At 39.8% G+C, this 13,339-nt stretch overlaps 1 protein-coding gene across 1 annotated transcript in view; it reads right to left on the bottom strand.

Moving 5' to 3' along the window:
* The window catches only part of RFTN2 (raftlin family member 2), a 61,014-nt gene that overhangs the window by 32,875 nt on the left and 14,800 nt on the right, over window positions 1-13,339 (bottom strand). Inside the window, exons 3-5 of the mRNA XM_030855502.3 lie at window positions 12,873-12,987; window positions 8,887-9,166; window positions 5,706-5,909 (exon numbers count right to left, since the gene is read on the bottom strand). Coding sequence (XP_030711362.1) covers window positions 5,706-5,909; window positions 8,887-9,166; window positions 12,873-12,987 — 599 coding nt within the window. The remainder of the gene's footprint in view (window positions 1-5,705; window positions 5,910-8,886; window positions 9,167-12,872; window positions 12,988-13,339) is intronic.

Below are 13,339 nucleotides of genomic sequence, written 5' to 3'. Positions count from 1 at the left end.
GTTGCGGCGAGTGGGGGCTTCTCACTGTGGTGGCTTCTCTTGTTGCGGAGAACGGGCTCTAGGCGCACGGGCTTCAGTAGTTGTGGCACTTGGGCTCAGTAGTTGTGGCTCACGGGTTCTAGAGCGCAGGCTTAGTAGTTGTGGCGCACGGGCTTAGTTGCTCCGCGGCATGTGGTATCTTCTCGGACCAGGGCTCGAACCCGTGTCCCCTGCACTGGCAGGTGGATTCTTAACCACTGTGCCACCAGGGAAGTCCCGTGAACTGAGTCATCTCTTAACATCACTTATCTCAGAGCTTCCCACCTTGTGTGCCTTGGCCCATTGGTGTACTTAGAAGGTGTACAGGTGTGCTAAGGCACAGGGCACCCCCTCCTGCCCAGAGCAGCCTTTCCGCTTATACCCATGTGCCCTGCAATTTTACCATTTGCTATGTATGCATAATATGAAAAAGTAACAAAGCATTGGTCTGACCCACTGCTTCTCAAATTTTTTTTTTTTTTTTTTGGCCAAATACCATCAATAGCAAAGGAAAGTACCCTTGTATCACTGAAGGATGGTCTCCAGGTACAGTTTGAAGTGACTTGGGGCAAAGCATAAGCTTTCTTTAAAGTCTAATGTTATATCTTAAAAACCCATGCAAATTTTGCATTCTATTCAAATATGTTCATATGACGTGAAAAAGCAATATTTCCTCTTCTGCTTTCTCCTACCCCCAATCTTAAAGGAATATTGACACTCTAGGAAGAGGTTTATCCTGTGAAGTTGTGTACTCCCTGGCACATAGCTGCATACCCCTAGGGTACTTTGACCCTGGTTTGCGAAGCACAAGTTTAAAGAATTTCCAGGGAATGGTTTACTTGTCTGGAAATGTGATCTTACACATTCATTTCAGCTAGATGTGACATTGACATTTCTGTAAATGTGAGGAAATGTAACATCCCATTTTAGTATTTGGGGCCAAGTGTCATTTTTGGCATTAAACTGCCCAGAGGGTGGGCCTGGGACCACGTCTGAGAAGTGGAGGGCAGGCACATATGGGAACTCTCATTCTGTATCTCTTTTATGAGCATTCTGTCTCCAGAATGCATCTCAGCCTGTTTACTGCTGCCCATCCACCATCATCTCTCTGGATCACTGCAACAGCCTCTTAGCAGCCTCCCCACTTCCATGCTTGCCCTCCATGATCCGTTTCCAAAAGTGAGGCCAAGTAAGTTATTTTTTAAATGTAGGTCAGGTCATAACTCCCTCCTTAAATCTTCAACAAATGACTTGGAATAAAAATCCTGACAGGATGGCAAGTTGGTTAAGAGCACACTCTCCACCTACCTCCTACCCCTTCTAGCTGCTTGAACATGAGCCCATTATTTAAAATCTCTGTGCCTCAGTTTCTTCATCTGTAGAAGGGGAACAATCATACCTACCTCATAGGGTTGCTGCGGGGATTAAATGAGTGAATAACTGTGAAGTGCTTAGAACAATGCTGGCATAGAGTAAGTACAAATATGAGTTAGTGCCTGTTGCATCATTTATATTGTTAAGATCTAGGTGGCGTGGCTACTGCTCACCTCTCCTACTTTGTCGGGAGCCATTCTCTCTTGTACACCCTGCACCAGCGACACAGACCCTTTCCCAGTTCCTCTCTCGCATCCTAGGTTTTTTTACATTTGGGGGCGTTTCCTCTGGTTCCTGAACACCAGCCCTCTCTAGGCTTCCAGTCTCAGTGTGATTGTTACCCTGTCAGAAGGGACCTCGTGACCACCCAGCTAAGCTGGTTCTTCCCAGTTACTCTCATTACAATATCCTGCTGGGTAACGTCACACACTATTCTCAATTTTGAAATTAGGTATATATGTTTTGATGCCCATTACAGCCTGATGCCATGTGACTTTTTTTTTTTTTTGGCCTTGCCCTGCGCTGCCTGCAGGATCTTAGTTCCCCAACCAGGGACCAAACCCATACTCTCTGAAGAGGAAGCGTGGAGTCTTAACCACTGGGCTGCCAGGGAAGTCCCGTGGCTAGCTTTTTGAGAGGAGGGAAGATGTCCATTTTGCTCATCAGTGTAAACCCCTCATGCCTGGCCTAGGACCTGGCATATACATATATGTGAAATGAACACATACATGTTCCAGTTCTAACTGCTCATTCTGATACATCTCCCCTGCCAACTCCACACAAGCATTTTTATAGGAGTGAAGAGATTGAAATGAATATCAATTGAAGTCTGAGAAGAATTCACAAAAAATGAAAAGGTAGCCTTCAGATGTGGGTATACTAAAGGTGGGAAGAGGCTGTGCTCTGAGGGTGATGGGGGCATTGGTAGGCCAGTGAAGTGTGAGAACCTCAAGTGTTGTGTGTGTATGTGTGTGTGTGTGTGTGTGTGTTTTGTATCACCTGGCAAAGTTGCTTATCTCATCCCTGTCAGCTGCCCCCCTGGATCTCTATATGTTCTGGTAGAATAAAGTGTTTTGTCTCTGTTGGCTCAATTGGGTAAGCCTCTTGTAGCCTCCCTTGGGTTCATTTGGAGCTTTTTGTAAGTGTGCAGAGAATTCAGCTGCAGACCAGTTTGGTGAAGGCTGGGCAGTGCTGGAGAAGGTCAGGAACAGGAGGCCACTGCAGTGAGAACCCTCAGGCCATACGAACAGCAAAAGGGTCCCTGGGTGCCTCTGCCTATGGGACTTTTCAAAGCAGAAAAGTCTTTGAAAGTGGGTGGGAAAGGGCACTGAAGAGGAATTTCACAAACCTTACAACTTTTCCACCATGACTTTCCTGAAGGAGAAAATTTTTAAAAGTTTTTTTCCCCCTCTGTCTCCAGAGAATTTTATAAAGTGAGATTTATAGAATGAGATGTGTGGAGTAATATATTTAAATTTCTGAGCAACGTTTGGTTTTTTACTTCTATTCCTCATGGTGGGCTGACTTCTGACAATATTTTGGAAGAGGATGGAAGCAAGACAAAACAAAATATGCATTGTCCCCTATGTGCTTTAGATGTCAGGCATCAGATATCCCGGAACAAAGCGACCAATTCAGCCCTGCTTCCTCTGACTTGCTTCTCACAGTGACACAGGCATTGGTCACAATTTCCCCTCCACAGCTTCCCTGTGTACTCCCAGGAAAGTCCTGAGTGACACACCCAATTGCCAGACTTTACAGACCGTGGCTCGTGGCTTGTTAGGGCTTGGCAAGGCCTGCAGAACGTCTAATGAGACATTCCAGAGTTGCTGAGAGGGAAAGACTTTCCCCCGGGCTCTCTAAATAGCTTCTGAGGCTTTAAGAACAAAAGCCCTACAGAGCCTCTGGCTGGCAACTGCTGTGGCTAATTTTATTTTCATCATCAGGCAAGGCCCAAGGCAGGGGTGCCTGAAAGACACTGTCAAAGGAGGATTTTTTTGTCTTTCCTTCAGCAGTTAGTCACAATCCAAAATTTGGAATGGATGTTTTTTTTTCTGCGGTGCCTTGAAACTTGTGAGATCCTAATTCCCTCACCAGGGATCGAACCTGGGCCCACGGCAGTGAAAGTGCGGAGTCTTAAGCACTGGACCGCCAGGAAATCACCGCCCCCCCTCTTTGTTTTGAACAGCTCTAACTTAGAGTATTTGGAGTGAAGAGAAAGAGATGGGGCGGGAGGGAATATATGAAGCATAAACTGATCTTTAAAGAGATGATTCATACTAAAAGTAGTGTAGGGACTTCCCTGGTGGCTCAGTGGTTAAGAATCCGCCTGCCAATACAGGGGACACAGGTTCGAACCCTGGTCTGGGAAGATCCCACATGCCTTGGAGCAAATAAGCCCGTGTGCCACAACTACTGTGTGCTGCAACTATTGAAGCCCGCATGCCTAGGGCCTATGCTCCTCAACAAGAGAAGCCGCTGCAATAATAAGTCTGAGCACTGCAACAAAGAGTAGCCCCCGCTCTCTGCAAGTAGAGAAAGCCTGCGTGCAGCAATGAAGACCCAACATAGCCAAAAATAAATTAATTAAAAAAAATGGAAAACCTGCAGAAAAAAAACAAAAAAAGTAGTGTAAGTGCATCTAGCAAGTGGCAGGAGAAAAGATCAACCCCAGAAAATGAACTCTGATAGTGGGCAAGGCACGTGGGAGTTACTTTGTACGTACTATATCTTATTAAGTTCTCACAACAGTTAGTAGGAGTGTTTTTATCCCCCTTTTAGGAAACTGAGACTCAATGAGCTCAACTAACTTCCCCAGGTCACACAGCTCTAAGTAGAGGACACAGGATTTAAACCCTGGTCTGTCTGATGCTGAAGTCCATGCGCTTCATATCAGGTCCGGCTATTTCCATAAAAGATCAACTTGGAAGAAGTTTCCAGTAACCAAAAATACTAATAAATATTTACTGAGCACTTGCTAAGTGCCAAGCACTATGCAAGGTGATGTTTTTTGGGGTGCTCCATGGGGTGCTCCAATGAGCTAGATCCTTACTCTTGGTTGCTACTTAAAGGGACCTATTGGAACATGACTCGATAATTTTAAATAATCATCCAAAGTCTTTAGTTGTATTAGTTAAGGTATCACTAGGCTGATTTAATAATAATAGGGTTTATTGAGATCTCATTTTATTTTCTTTTTCATTCCTTCCTCTAACCTCGAGTCATGGTCCCTAACTATCCTGATTTTCATAACCTCCATCCTTCCTAATGCATTTTTCCAGTCTCCTTACTATCTTTGTTCTTTTTTTTTTAGCACTAATCTCTTTTATTTTTTAAAAATAAATTTATTTATTTATTTATTTTTGGCTGCGTTGGGTCTTCCTTGCTGTGCGCAGGCTTTCTCTAGTTGCGGAGAGCAGGGGCTATTGTTCATTGAGGTGTGCGGGCTTCTCATTTCGGTGGCTTCTCTTGTTGCGGAGCACAGGCTCTAGGTACGTGGGCTTCAGTAGTTGTGGCATGCAGGCTCAGTAGTTGTGGCACACAGGCTTAGTTGCTCTGCGGCTTGTGGGATCTTCCCGGACCAGGGCTCGAACCTGTGTCCCCTGCATTGGCAGGTGGATTCTTAACCACTGCGCCACCAGGGAAGTCCCAGCACTCATCTCTTTTAAAAAACACTTTCTTTAGAAATAATTTTTGGAAAGATTTGTTTGTTTTTATGATAGACATGAATGATTACATATCCCATTGTAACTAAAAGAAGAAGGTTAGATAAAGATGAAAGATAAGGGGAAGGCATAAATAAATATAGATCAATATAATTTTCTGAACCAAAGTTTATTTTTCTATACGAATTTTAGAAGAAGTCAGGTTTAGACTGGAGGACATGGTAGGTAGTCTCCAAAATTGGGCTAGTGTAATAAATTTGGATAGTAATTGTCAAATGTCATCATAACCTCCGGATTGGGCTGCTGTAGTACATCTTACTTGGAAAATCCTACTAACTAATCACACAGGGGTTTGTCCATTTCTGATAGTCACAACCCAACAGCAAATATCACATTATAATAGTACCACATAGGATGGTTAAGCTTCTAAATTAAAGCTACAGAGTTGTGTAATAATTAGAATCTATTTTCTTAGGAATAATATCTGTCCTTTTAACTTGCTGTATAAGAAATAAGTAAATAAAATAAAATTCAAAAAAATAATATCTGTCCTTTTAGCCATTGAACTTGAGAGGCAAAAACATTTCCACCAAATCTGACACAAGGTCAAATTCTTTAGATATCAACATATCATAATATAAAACTTACCTTTAGATGTTTCCCAGCATACAAAAGAATCGATTAAAGACAAGCCTTGTTTATAATAAAATGTAGTTAACTCCAGCCAATCGGCATCAAGTGTACTAACGACAGAGCCTTTTCTCGTTACTTTCATTGACAAGATGCCTTCCTGATAGGTCCAGCAGGTTGATTCATCCTCAAAATCATTGAAGACTGTATACAACTTGTTATCTGAGGATAGGTGTTCAGAAGGAAGAAAAAAGGGGAAAACTATAATTTTATTGAAAAGATTCCTAAAATAGTTTCTTTCTTTTTTTTTTTTTTTTTGCGGTACGCGGGCCTCTCACTGTTGTGGCCTCTCCTGTTGCGGAGCACAGGCTCCGAATGTGCAGGCCCAGCGGCCATGGCGCACGGGCCCAGCCGCTCCGCGGCATGTGGGATCTTCCCGGACCGGGGCACAAACCCGTGTCCCCTGCATTGGCAGGCGGACTCTCAACCGCTGTGTCACCAGGGAAGCCCTAAAATTTTTTTTTTTTTAATTAATCATGAGCTATTTCAAGCACACAAACAAGCATACAGAATAATAAAATTATCCACCATTCAGCTTTATCAAATGTTAACATTGGGCCAGGTTTGCTTCAGATTTTTTTCAAGGAAATGAGACATGGATGTACTTGAGGCTCAAGATGTATCTCCCCTAATCCTATTCTCCAGAAATAGCTACTGTAATGAATTTGGTGTTTATTATTCTCATGCAAGTTCTTTTATTCTTTTAATACACATTTCTTTACACATAAATGATGTTTTGCAGTTTAAAAACAATGTTTTGCAGTTTAAAAAGTTTTTAAACAATGGTATTATACTGTATGTATCAATCTATAAGTTGATTTTCCTGTTCAACATTATGCTTTTGAAGTGTAATTAATACATATAGATCTTATTCATTTAGTTTAACTGCTATATAGCATTCCCGTTTACTTTTCTCCTGTTGATGGACATATACATTATTTCTGAATTTTTGTTATTACAAACATTATTCATTCCTTGGACACATATGTGAGAGTGACTCTAGAATGCATACTTAGACATGGAACTGCTGGATCCTATACTTTACAAGTTAGCAAATTCTTAACTTGGGGGTCTATGGACCCACATTTATGGTTGTGTTTTAGGAAGTCTAACACTACTTGTGTCACAGAGTATTAGGGGTATGTGTGTTATGTGTGTTTTTCTGGGTGAGTCTCCATGGATTTCACCAGACTCTCCAAGAGGTCTTTTGTTGGTCTCCCCCCAGCCCCCATTGCTATTGCTCTCACTCCTATCCCCCAGCACCAAAAGTTAAGAACCAACCACTGCCATAGAAAAGTTATGAAAAAATACAGGGTTTTAAAATAAATAGAAAGCAGAATCTAAAGACTGATAATTAAATTAAGTAGCATACTGGATTTGAAACTTAAAAAACTTGGAACAGACACCTGATCTAATCAAAGTTAGGATGGGAACCAGCAGGAGTTTATAGGTAGCTGTGGGTGGAATACAGTGGGTAGCTCTCTGGCCACAACTCCAACAACTCTTACATTCCTAAATTTACATTCCTAAATTTTGCACTCTGCAGGAAAATCAGCATGGTTGTTAGCTAGGGAACTGGTAGAAAAATGGGAGGGTGTTGGTGGTGGTGAGGTGGTGAGATGATGAGTTGGGAAATGCTCTGGGTCCTTTCTTATTTTTTTTGCGGTCCGCGGGCCTCTCACTGTTGTGGCCTCTCCCGTTGCAGAGCACAGGCTCCGGACGCGCAGGCTCAGCAGCCATGGCTCACGGGCCCAGCCGCTCCGTGGCATGTGGGATCTTTCCAGACTGGGGCACGAACCCGTGTTCCCTGCATCGGCAGGCGGACTCTCAACCACCGCGCCACCAGGGAAGCTCTGGGTCCTTTCTTAAGGAGGCTGTGTTGACCGTGGTCCAGTGGGTCTCTGCCATGCACGAATATTGAGCAATCTCACCATAACCCAGAAAGCCGATGCCACCAGTGTGTGTGGCCTTAGCACCAACACTGATCAAAGGATCAGTTAATAGCAGCTAACTTAATAGTCTATTCTGTGCCAGGCACTGGGCTAAGCACCTTGTAGACATCTCATGTCTACTCACAACAACACCCTTTCTATTAAAGACACTGAGGCAGTCTGGCTGCAGACTCTTAACTCTAAGGTGTACATAATCTTTGATTTTCTTTATTAGTGCTTTTTAAAGCGTGTCTGTAAATGTATCAGAAAACTTAGAACAGTCCGAAATACATTAAAAAATACTCTCAAGTTCTTGAAAGCCTTGCTAGCTGCAAAGAAGAATAAAACTATTGTTTAAAGTTATTTAAGAATGCAGGCACGGGCTTCCCTGGTGGCACATTGGTTAAGAATCTACCTGTCAATATGGGGGACGTGGGGTTCGAGCCCTGGTCCGGGAGGATCCCATGTGCCGCAGAGCAACTAGGCCCGTGAGCCACAACTACTGAGCCTGTGCTCTAGAGCACACAAGCCACAACTACTGAAGCCTGCATGGCTAGAGCCCGTGCTCTGCAACGGGAGAAGCTACTTCCATGAGAGGCCCGCGTGCCGCAGCGAGGAGTGGCCCCTTCTCGCCGCAATTGGAGAAGGCTCCCGTGCAGCAACAAAGACCCAGTGCAGCCAAAATAAATTAAAAAAAAAAGAAGAATGCAGGCACTATTGTTATATTAGTTGTTTCATCATGATGTGCATTTTAATATTCTAACTGGTGATCAAATAAAGCCAATTAACTTCAAAGGTGAAAAGTGCCCATGAAATGGGAAAGGCCAAAACTAAAATTCTCACACACTGTTTATAGGGAGAAACATAAATCAGAACAGCTTTCTTTACAGAATCACTTTTTTGGTATACATGCACAGCCTCCATTTTACAGAGGAGTTGGTGTATGACTAAATGGGAACCAGTTTTCAACACAAAGTTTCGTTATGTGGATGGTGTCGTATGACCATGCTAGGGATAACTGTTCGGAAAACTGCCCTACCTTATTCCAGGTGCAATAATTTTAAAAAATCAAGAAAATTTATACTAGTTTTTTCATCTTTATAATCATTAGAGATTTAATTTGCCTCATATTTGTTTAAAAACCCTTAAAAACATATTTGTGCTAAATTTAAACTAATATTTCTATTTCTACTCATCTTGTCTGTTACCTTCTCCCTTTCTTGATTTAGAGAAACTGGGGCTGCCATCTCGTTCCATTTGACACTGTCCACTTTCATGATGTAGTTCTTCCTCAATTCCACTTTCAGATGATTGCCCACTTAATGTTCCTTCATTCCAAATTTTACAGTTTTCCTCTGAACTGTGTCTCACATGTAGTGCTGATTCTGTATCTCCATCCTGGTTGGTTCCATTGCAGAATTTAAGTGGTGGACAGTGCTGTGATATGAATCCAACAAATTTCATTCCTCTTTTAGCACCTCCATTAATCTGAAGTTTAAAAAGACACGGTAGAACAAAATGTAAACTTCATTTGCATTGATTGCTTTATCAATTAACCTTCAGGCTTATTAAGGAAATCCATTAGAAAAGGAGTAAATGGACCAGTAAAGACCCATTCATAAACAAATTAATGACCTCTAATATAGCAAGAATCCTAAAACCCTGTCACACTATGTTGGTGGTTTCTTCAAACAGAACTGATACATTTTAGAAACTGTGAAAACAAGAATTATATTTTTGGGACTTCTCTGGTGGTCCAGTAGTGAAGACTCTGCACTCCCAATGCAGGTTTGATCCCTGGTTGGGGAACTAAGATCCCACATACTGCAGCTAAGCCCGCGCGTGCCGCAACTAGAGAAGCCTGCGCCGCAATGAAGAGCCCGCGTGCCGCAACCAAGACCCAGCACAGCCAAAATAAATAAATAAACAAACAAATAAGTAAATTAATTAATTAATTTTAAAATTATATTTTCTCCAAGAGGTTACTATTTGGGAAGAACTGATAATTCCATAGCATGATATTTGCAGCCCTGTTAACAATGGTTTCTCTAGTTGAAGCAAAATTCAAAACTATCCCAAGAAATCCTCAAAAATAACATTACTGACTGCTTCCTATTCCCCAGGGAGGGGGGCAGAGTTCTTGAGGCGCTAGGCTACTGTGTTCCCTCTTTGCCGGCAAAGAAATAAAGCCACTCTTTCTTCCTCCTCCATTTAAAAAAAAAAACAAAACCAAATACATCTTAATAATAAAGAAGAGACATTAATTTAAAAGCAGAAAACATACAGCCTTGTTTGCTTGTGTGTAAAGAAAACTGTTAAAAGACTAATTCTTGACAAATGCATACATATAATGCATAAGCCCAATTCGTACTACCACTCTTAAGAAGTTTCTGATTTGCTTATATCTTGGTACTATTATCTCCTTTTTGGGCCAAATACACATGATTAGATTCAGTCCTATCAGTTAAAGAATTGGGTTCGGAAGCACATGAAATAATGCCAGTGAAATAATTTGAGACCCTAAGAGTGATTATTTTCATGCTCAACACTTTTCTCTTTCTCTGCTTTTTCATCATTTCTTTGTTCTTTTTGTGTCCACGTCTTTCTCCTGTGTTAAGCTGACCATTCTTTTGAGGGCAGGCACTATCTTACTCACTTTTGTGTTGCAATGTTTTGTACCTACAGGTGCTCTATAAGTACTCGTTAAATAAGTTAAAATGAAGAAATAGCAACATCTTTTATACGGCCACTGTTTTAAACATTTTAAATGTTTTAAATTCACCTGGGAGGCGAAGAAAGAGTTATGATGGAGGTTGCAAGTGCAAACGTCTATAGTCAGCAATAAAATGGAATGAAAAAGGCCAGGAAGAAGCAGGGTGAAACCAGACAGCAATGGAGGCTGCTGTAACTTAGCTGAGACGGACAGAGGGTGTGGGTGTATGGAGCTTGGACAAACACTGCTGGCACAATATCATTTACTCCTATAAATTAACACATTAAGACTGTGACACGGCAAGAAGCCTTAAAAATAACCATAAATTGTCCTTTATATCAGGTTTCCTGGGAGAGGAGAAGGAGGTGGTGAGGAGGAAGGTAAAAACCGGTAAATTTAATGTCAGTGCTTTCTCTAGGTCTTATTTGTTGATTTGGGGGGAAAATTGCAGAAGACTTTCTCTATTACTAAAAAGTTTTATCTGGAAAAGGTGGTATGATACAGAGTATTACTGTCTTTTCTGTTTTTTAAGTTGCAAGATTGATGTTTTTCATGTGATTTTTATTTAAAAATCCTGGGGAAAACATTTGTAAATCTAAATTTAAAAAAAGAGCAAACATTGACATAATGTTAAAATGACTTAAAATCTAGCTGTTTAACAATCAACTCTTTATATCAGGCAGCCGTTCAAAAATAATATTTGGCACTCATCTATTGCTCTTGCTCATACACGGGGCAATGTTCAAATATTTCACGTGCTATTTTTCCTGAAGCTTTTCTTTTCATAAAATAACCCCATTACTCTAATTGCTGAAATAACAGTACTTTCCTGTTTAAATAGATCTTTGTGTCCAGGAAGTCAAATACAAAATGAATGCTCTCATGATGATCTATTAAGACTAAATTAGCAGTTAGATTTTTGTTTCTGGAGTGGATTTATTCCCAGAAAAAAAAAATTTTTTTTCCCAGAATAGTAGTAGTAAATAGTATGTGTACCTTGTTTATAAAAATCTAGTTTCAAAGGCTGTTCCTGAAAAACCTTATTAAATGGTGACTTTATATCTAAATGGGAGGTATCATTGGCAGCTCTAACTGGCTAAACACAAACCACAGATAATCTTACACACACGGTCATTTAAAGCTTGGGAAAAATAGAAACAGCGAACAAATTTCACAGTTTCTTATTTGACAGGAAATGCCTTAGGTTTTTGGCAGTATTCATTTAAATAAAAGCTAAACCTTACACATATGACAATGCAACTAAAATTTAAAAAAAACCCCAAACTTTCACCATCAAATCCTGTCGTTTAGAATACTTATGAATGTACAATTCTTTTTTTTTTGGTTTTAATCAATATACATATAGTGTTCAATTTTTCATTTAAGGTTCAATTAAGTTATATTGAATAGACTTTTTTCTCTCAACAGTTAAGATAGTTGTCATGTTCAATGCCCATAAAATAGTCTATCATATTGATAGACCATTGCTTCCTTCTCAGTTTTCCACTTGTTGAGAATTTGGCCCCTATTCACTGTTGATTAAAATATCTTTGTATAAACATGATTTTTCCCTTTTCAATTAATTTCTTGGAATGGATTCCTAAAGAGGAAATTACTGGGTCACAAAATAAAACAAGATTTATGACTTTTATTACCAAACTGGTATTCAGAAACACTGTACTAATTTATTACAATGCCAATTGCATTGTATATGAATGTATATGAATGTTTTCTTAAAGGTCTTTCCAACATTGAATTTAATATTTTCAATTTAATTTCTCAGTTAATACTGGTAAATTGTTACTTCTCAGTTTTTATTTACATTAAAAATTATTAGTTAGGTTGAACCCTTTGCCAAATGTCTCTTTATTATTTGTGTTTCCTTTCTGTCCATGGATTCTGTCTGTCCATTCAAGACTGAATATACTTTCATGCGTTTGTATTCATTTCATATATATTCAGAAAATGAAGCTTCTATAAGACACATTTGCTGCAGATTTCCCCCCGATTCTTTTTTTCCTAGTATATAACTTATATTTATATATTCAAACTCAAATTACTCAATCTATTCATAATTAAATATGTCCACTCTTTCATTTTCTTTCAGATTTTTTGCACTTGAAAAAATTACCTCTTTAACTCATGTGAAATGTGTGGAGTCTATTTTCTATAGAACAATTGCCCATTTTCCCAGCAGCACTTACGCGGTAATGGTTGTTCCCCCATTTTATTTCATCAGGTTTGTTATGAAACTTCTTATATATGTATAAATCTATTTCTGGCATTTCCATTCTGTTTCACTGGCCTGTATTTCTGTTTTTAACTCTATAATTTGGTACCTGTGCTTCAATTTGTTTTAAATTCTGGTAGACTAAGTCACCTATCATTTTCCTGTTCTTTTTAAAGTAGGAAAGGAAATTGATGAAGAAGAATTATGAAATATTTCTCAATATCCCATGAAAAAATGTATACTTTTAGTACCTTTTCTATCAGTTCTTTTGCTACGTCATTTGTTTGTGTCTCAAAAGTTAGAGGACATTCCTCAATCACAAGCCTTGGGCGTCTTTGTCCACTGGGTGCTGTCGAATGCTTCGTGCTGTAACAGAGAATATGTTTATGGTTGGAAGCCAATTGCTGATTTTCAGTTAATATGCTCATGTGAAAATGAGCGAGTAACTCACAAGTAAGTTCAAGGCAATCCTTTTTCTTTGTTATTTCGACTCTAATGGCTGTCTTCTTACGTAAAAATATTGGAAAAACACAATAACTTCTATTAATTTAGATTTCCTTAATTAAAACCTCTATTAATTTAATTTCTAATTTAACATGAAAGAAAAGCTCCACGTCTGTTGTTTTGATAAGTTATGAGAAATGATTTTAGATCACTGTTATACCTCAATAATACCTCATTATTGTACAAAAGCACAAGTAACAATCCTATTTAAGTG

This window comes from Globicephala melas, chromosome 7 (genome assembly GCF_963455315.2).
Source record: "Globicephala melas chromosome 7, mGloMel1.2, whole genome shotgun sequence".
NCBI classification, from domain to species: domain Eukaryota; kingdom Metazoa; phylum Chordata; class Mammalia; order Artiodactyla; family Delphinidae; genus Globicephala; species Globicephala melas.
Note: the sequence above shows the minus strand (reverse complement) of the source record. Positions and strands in the feature narration are given on the sequence as shown.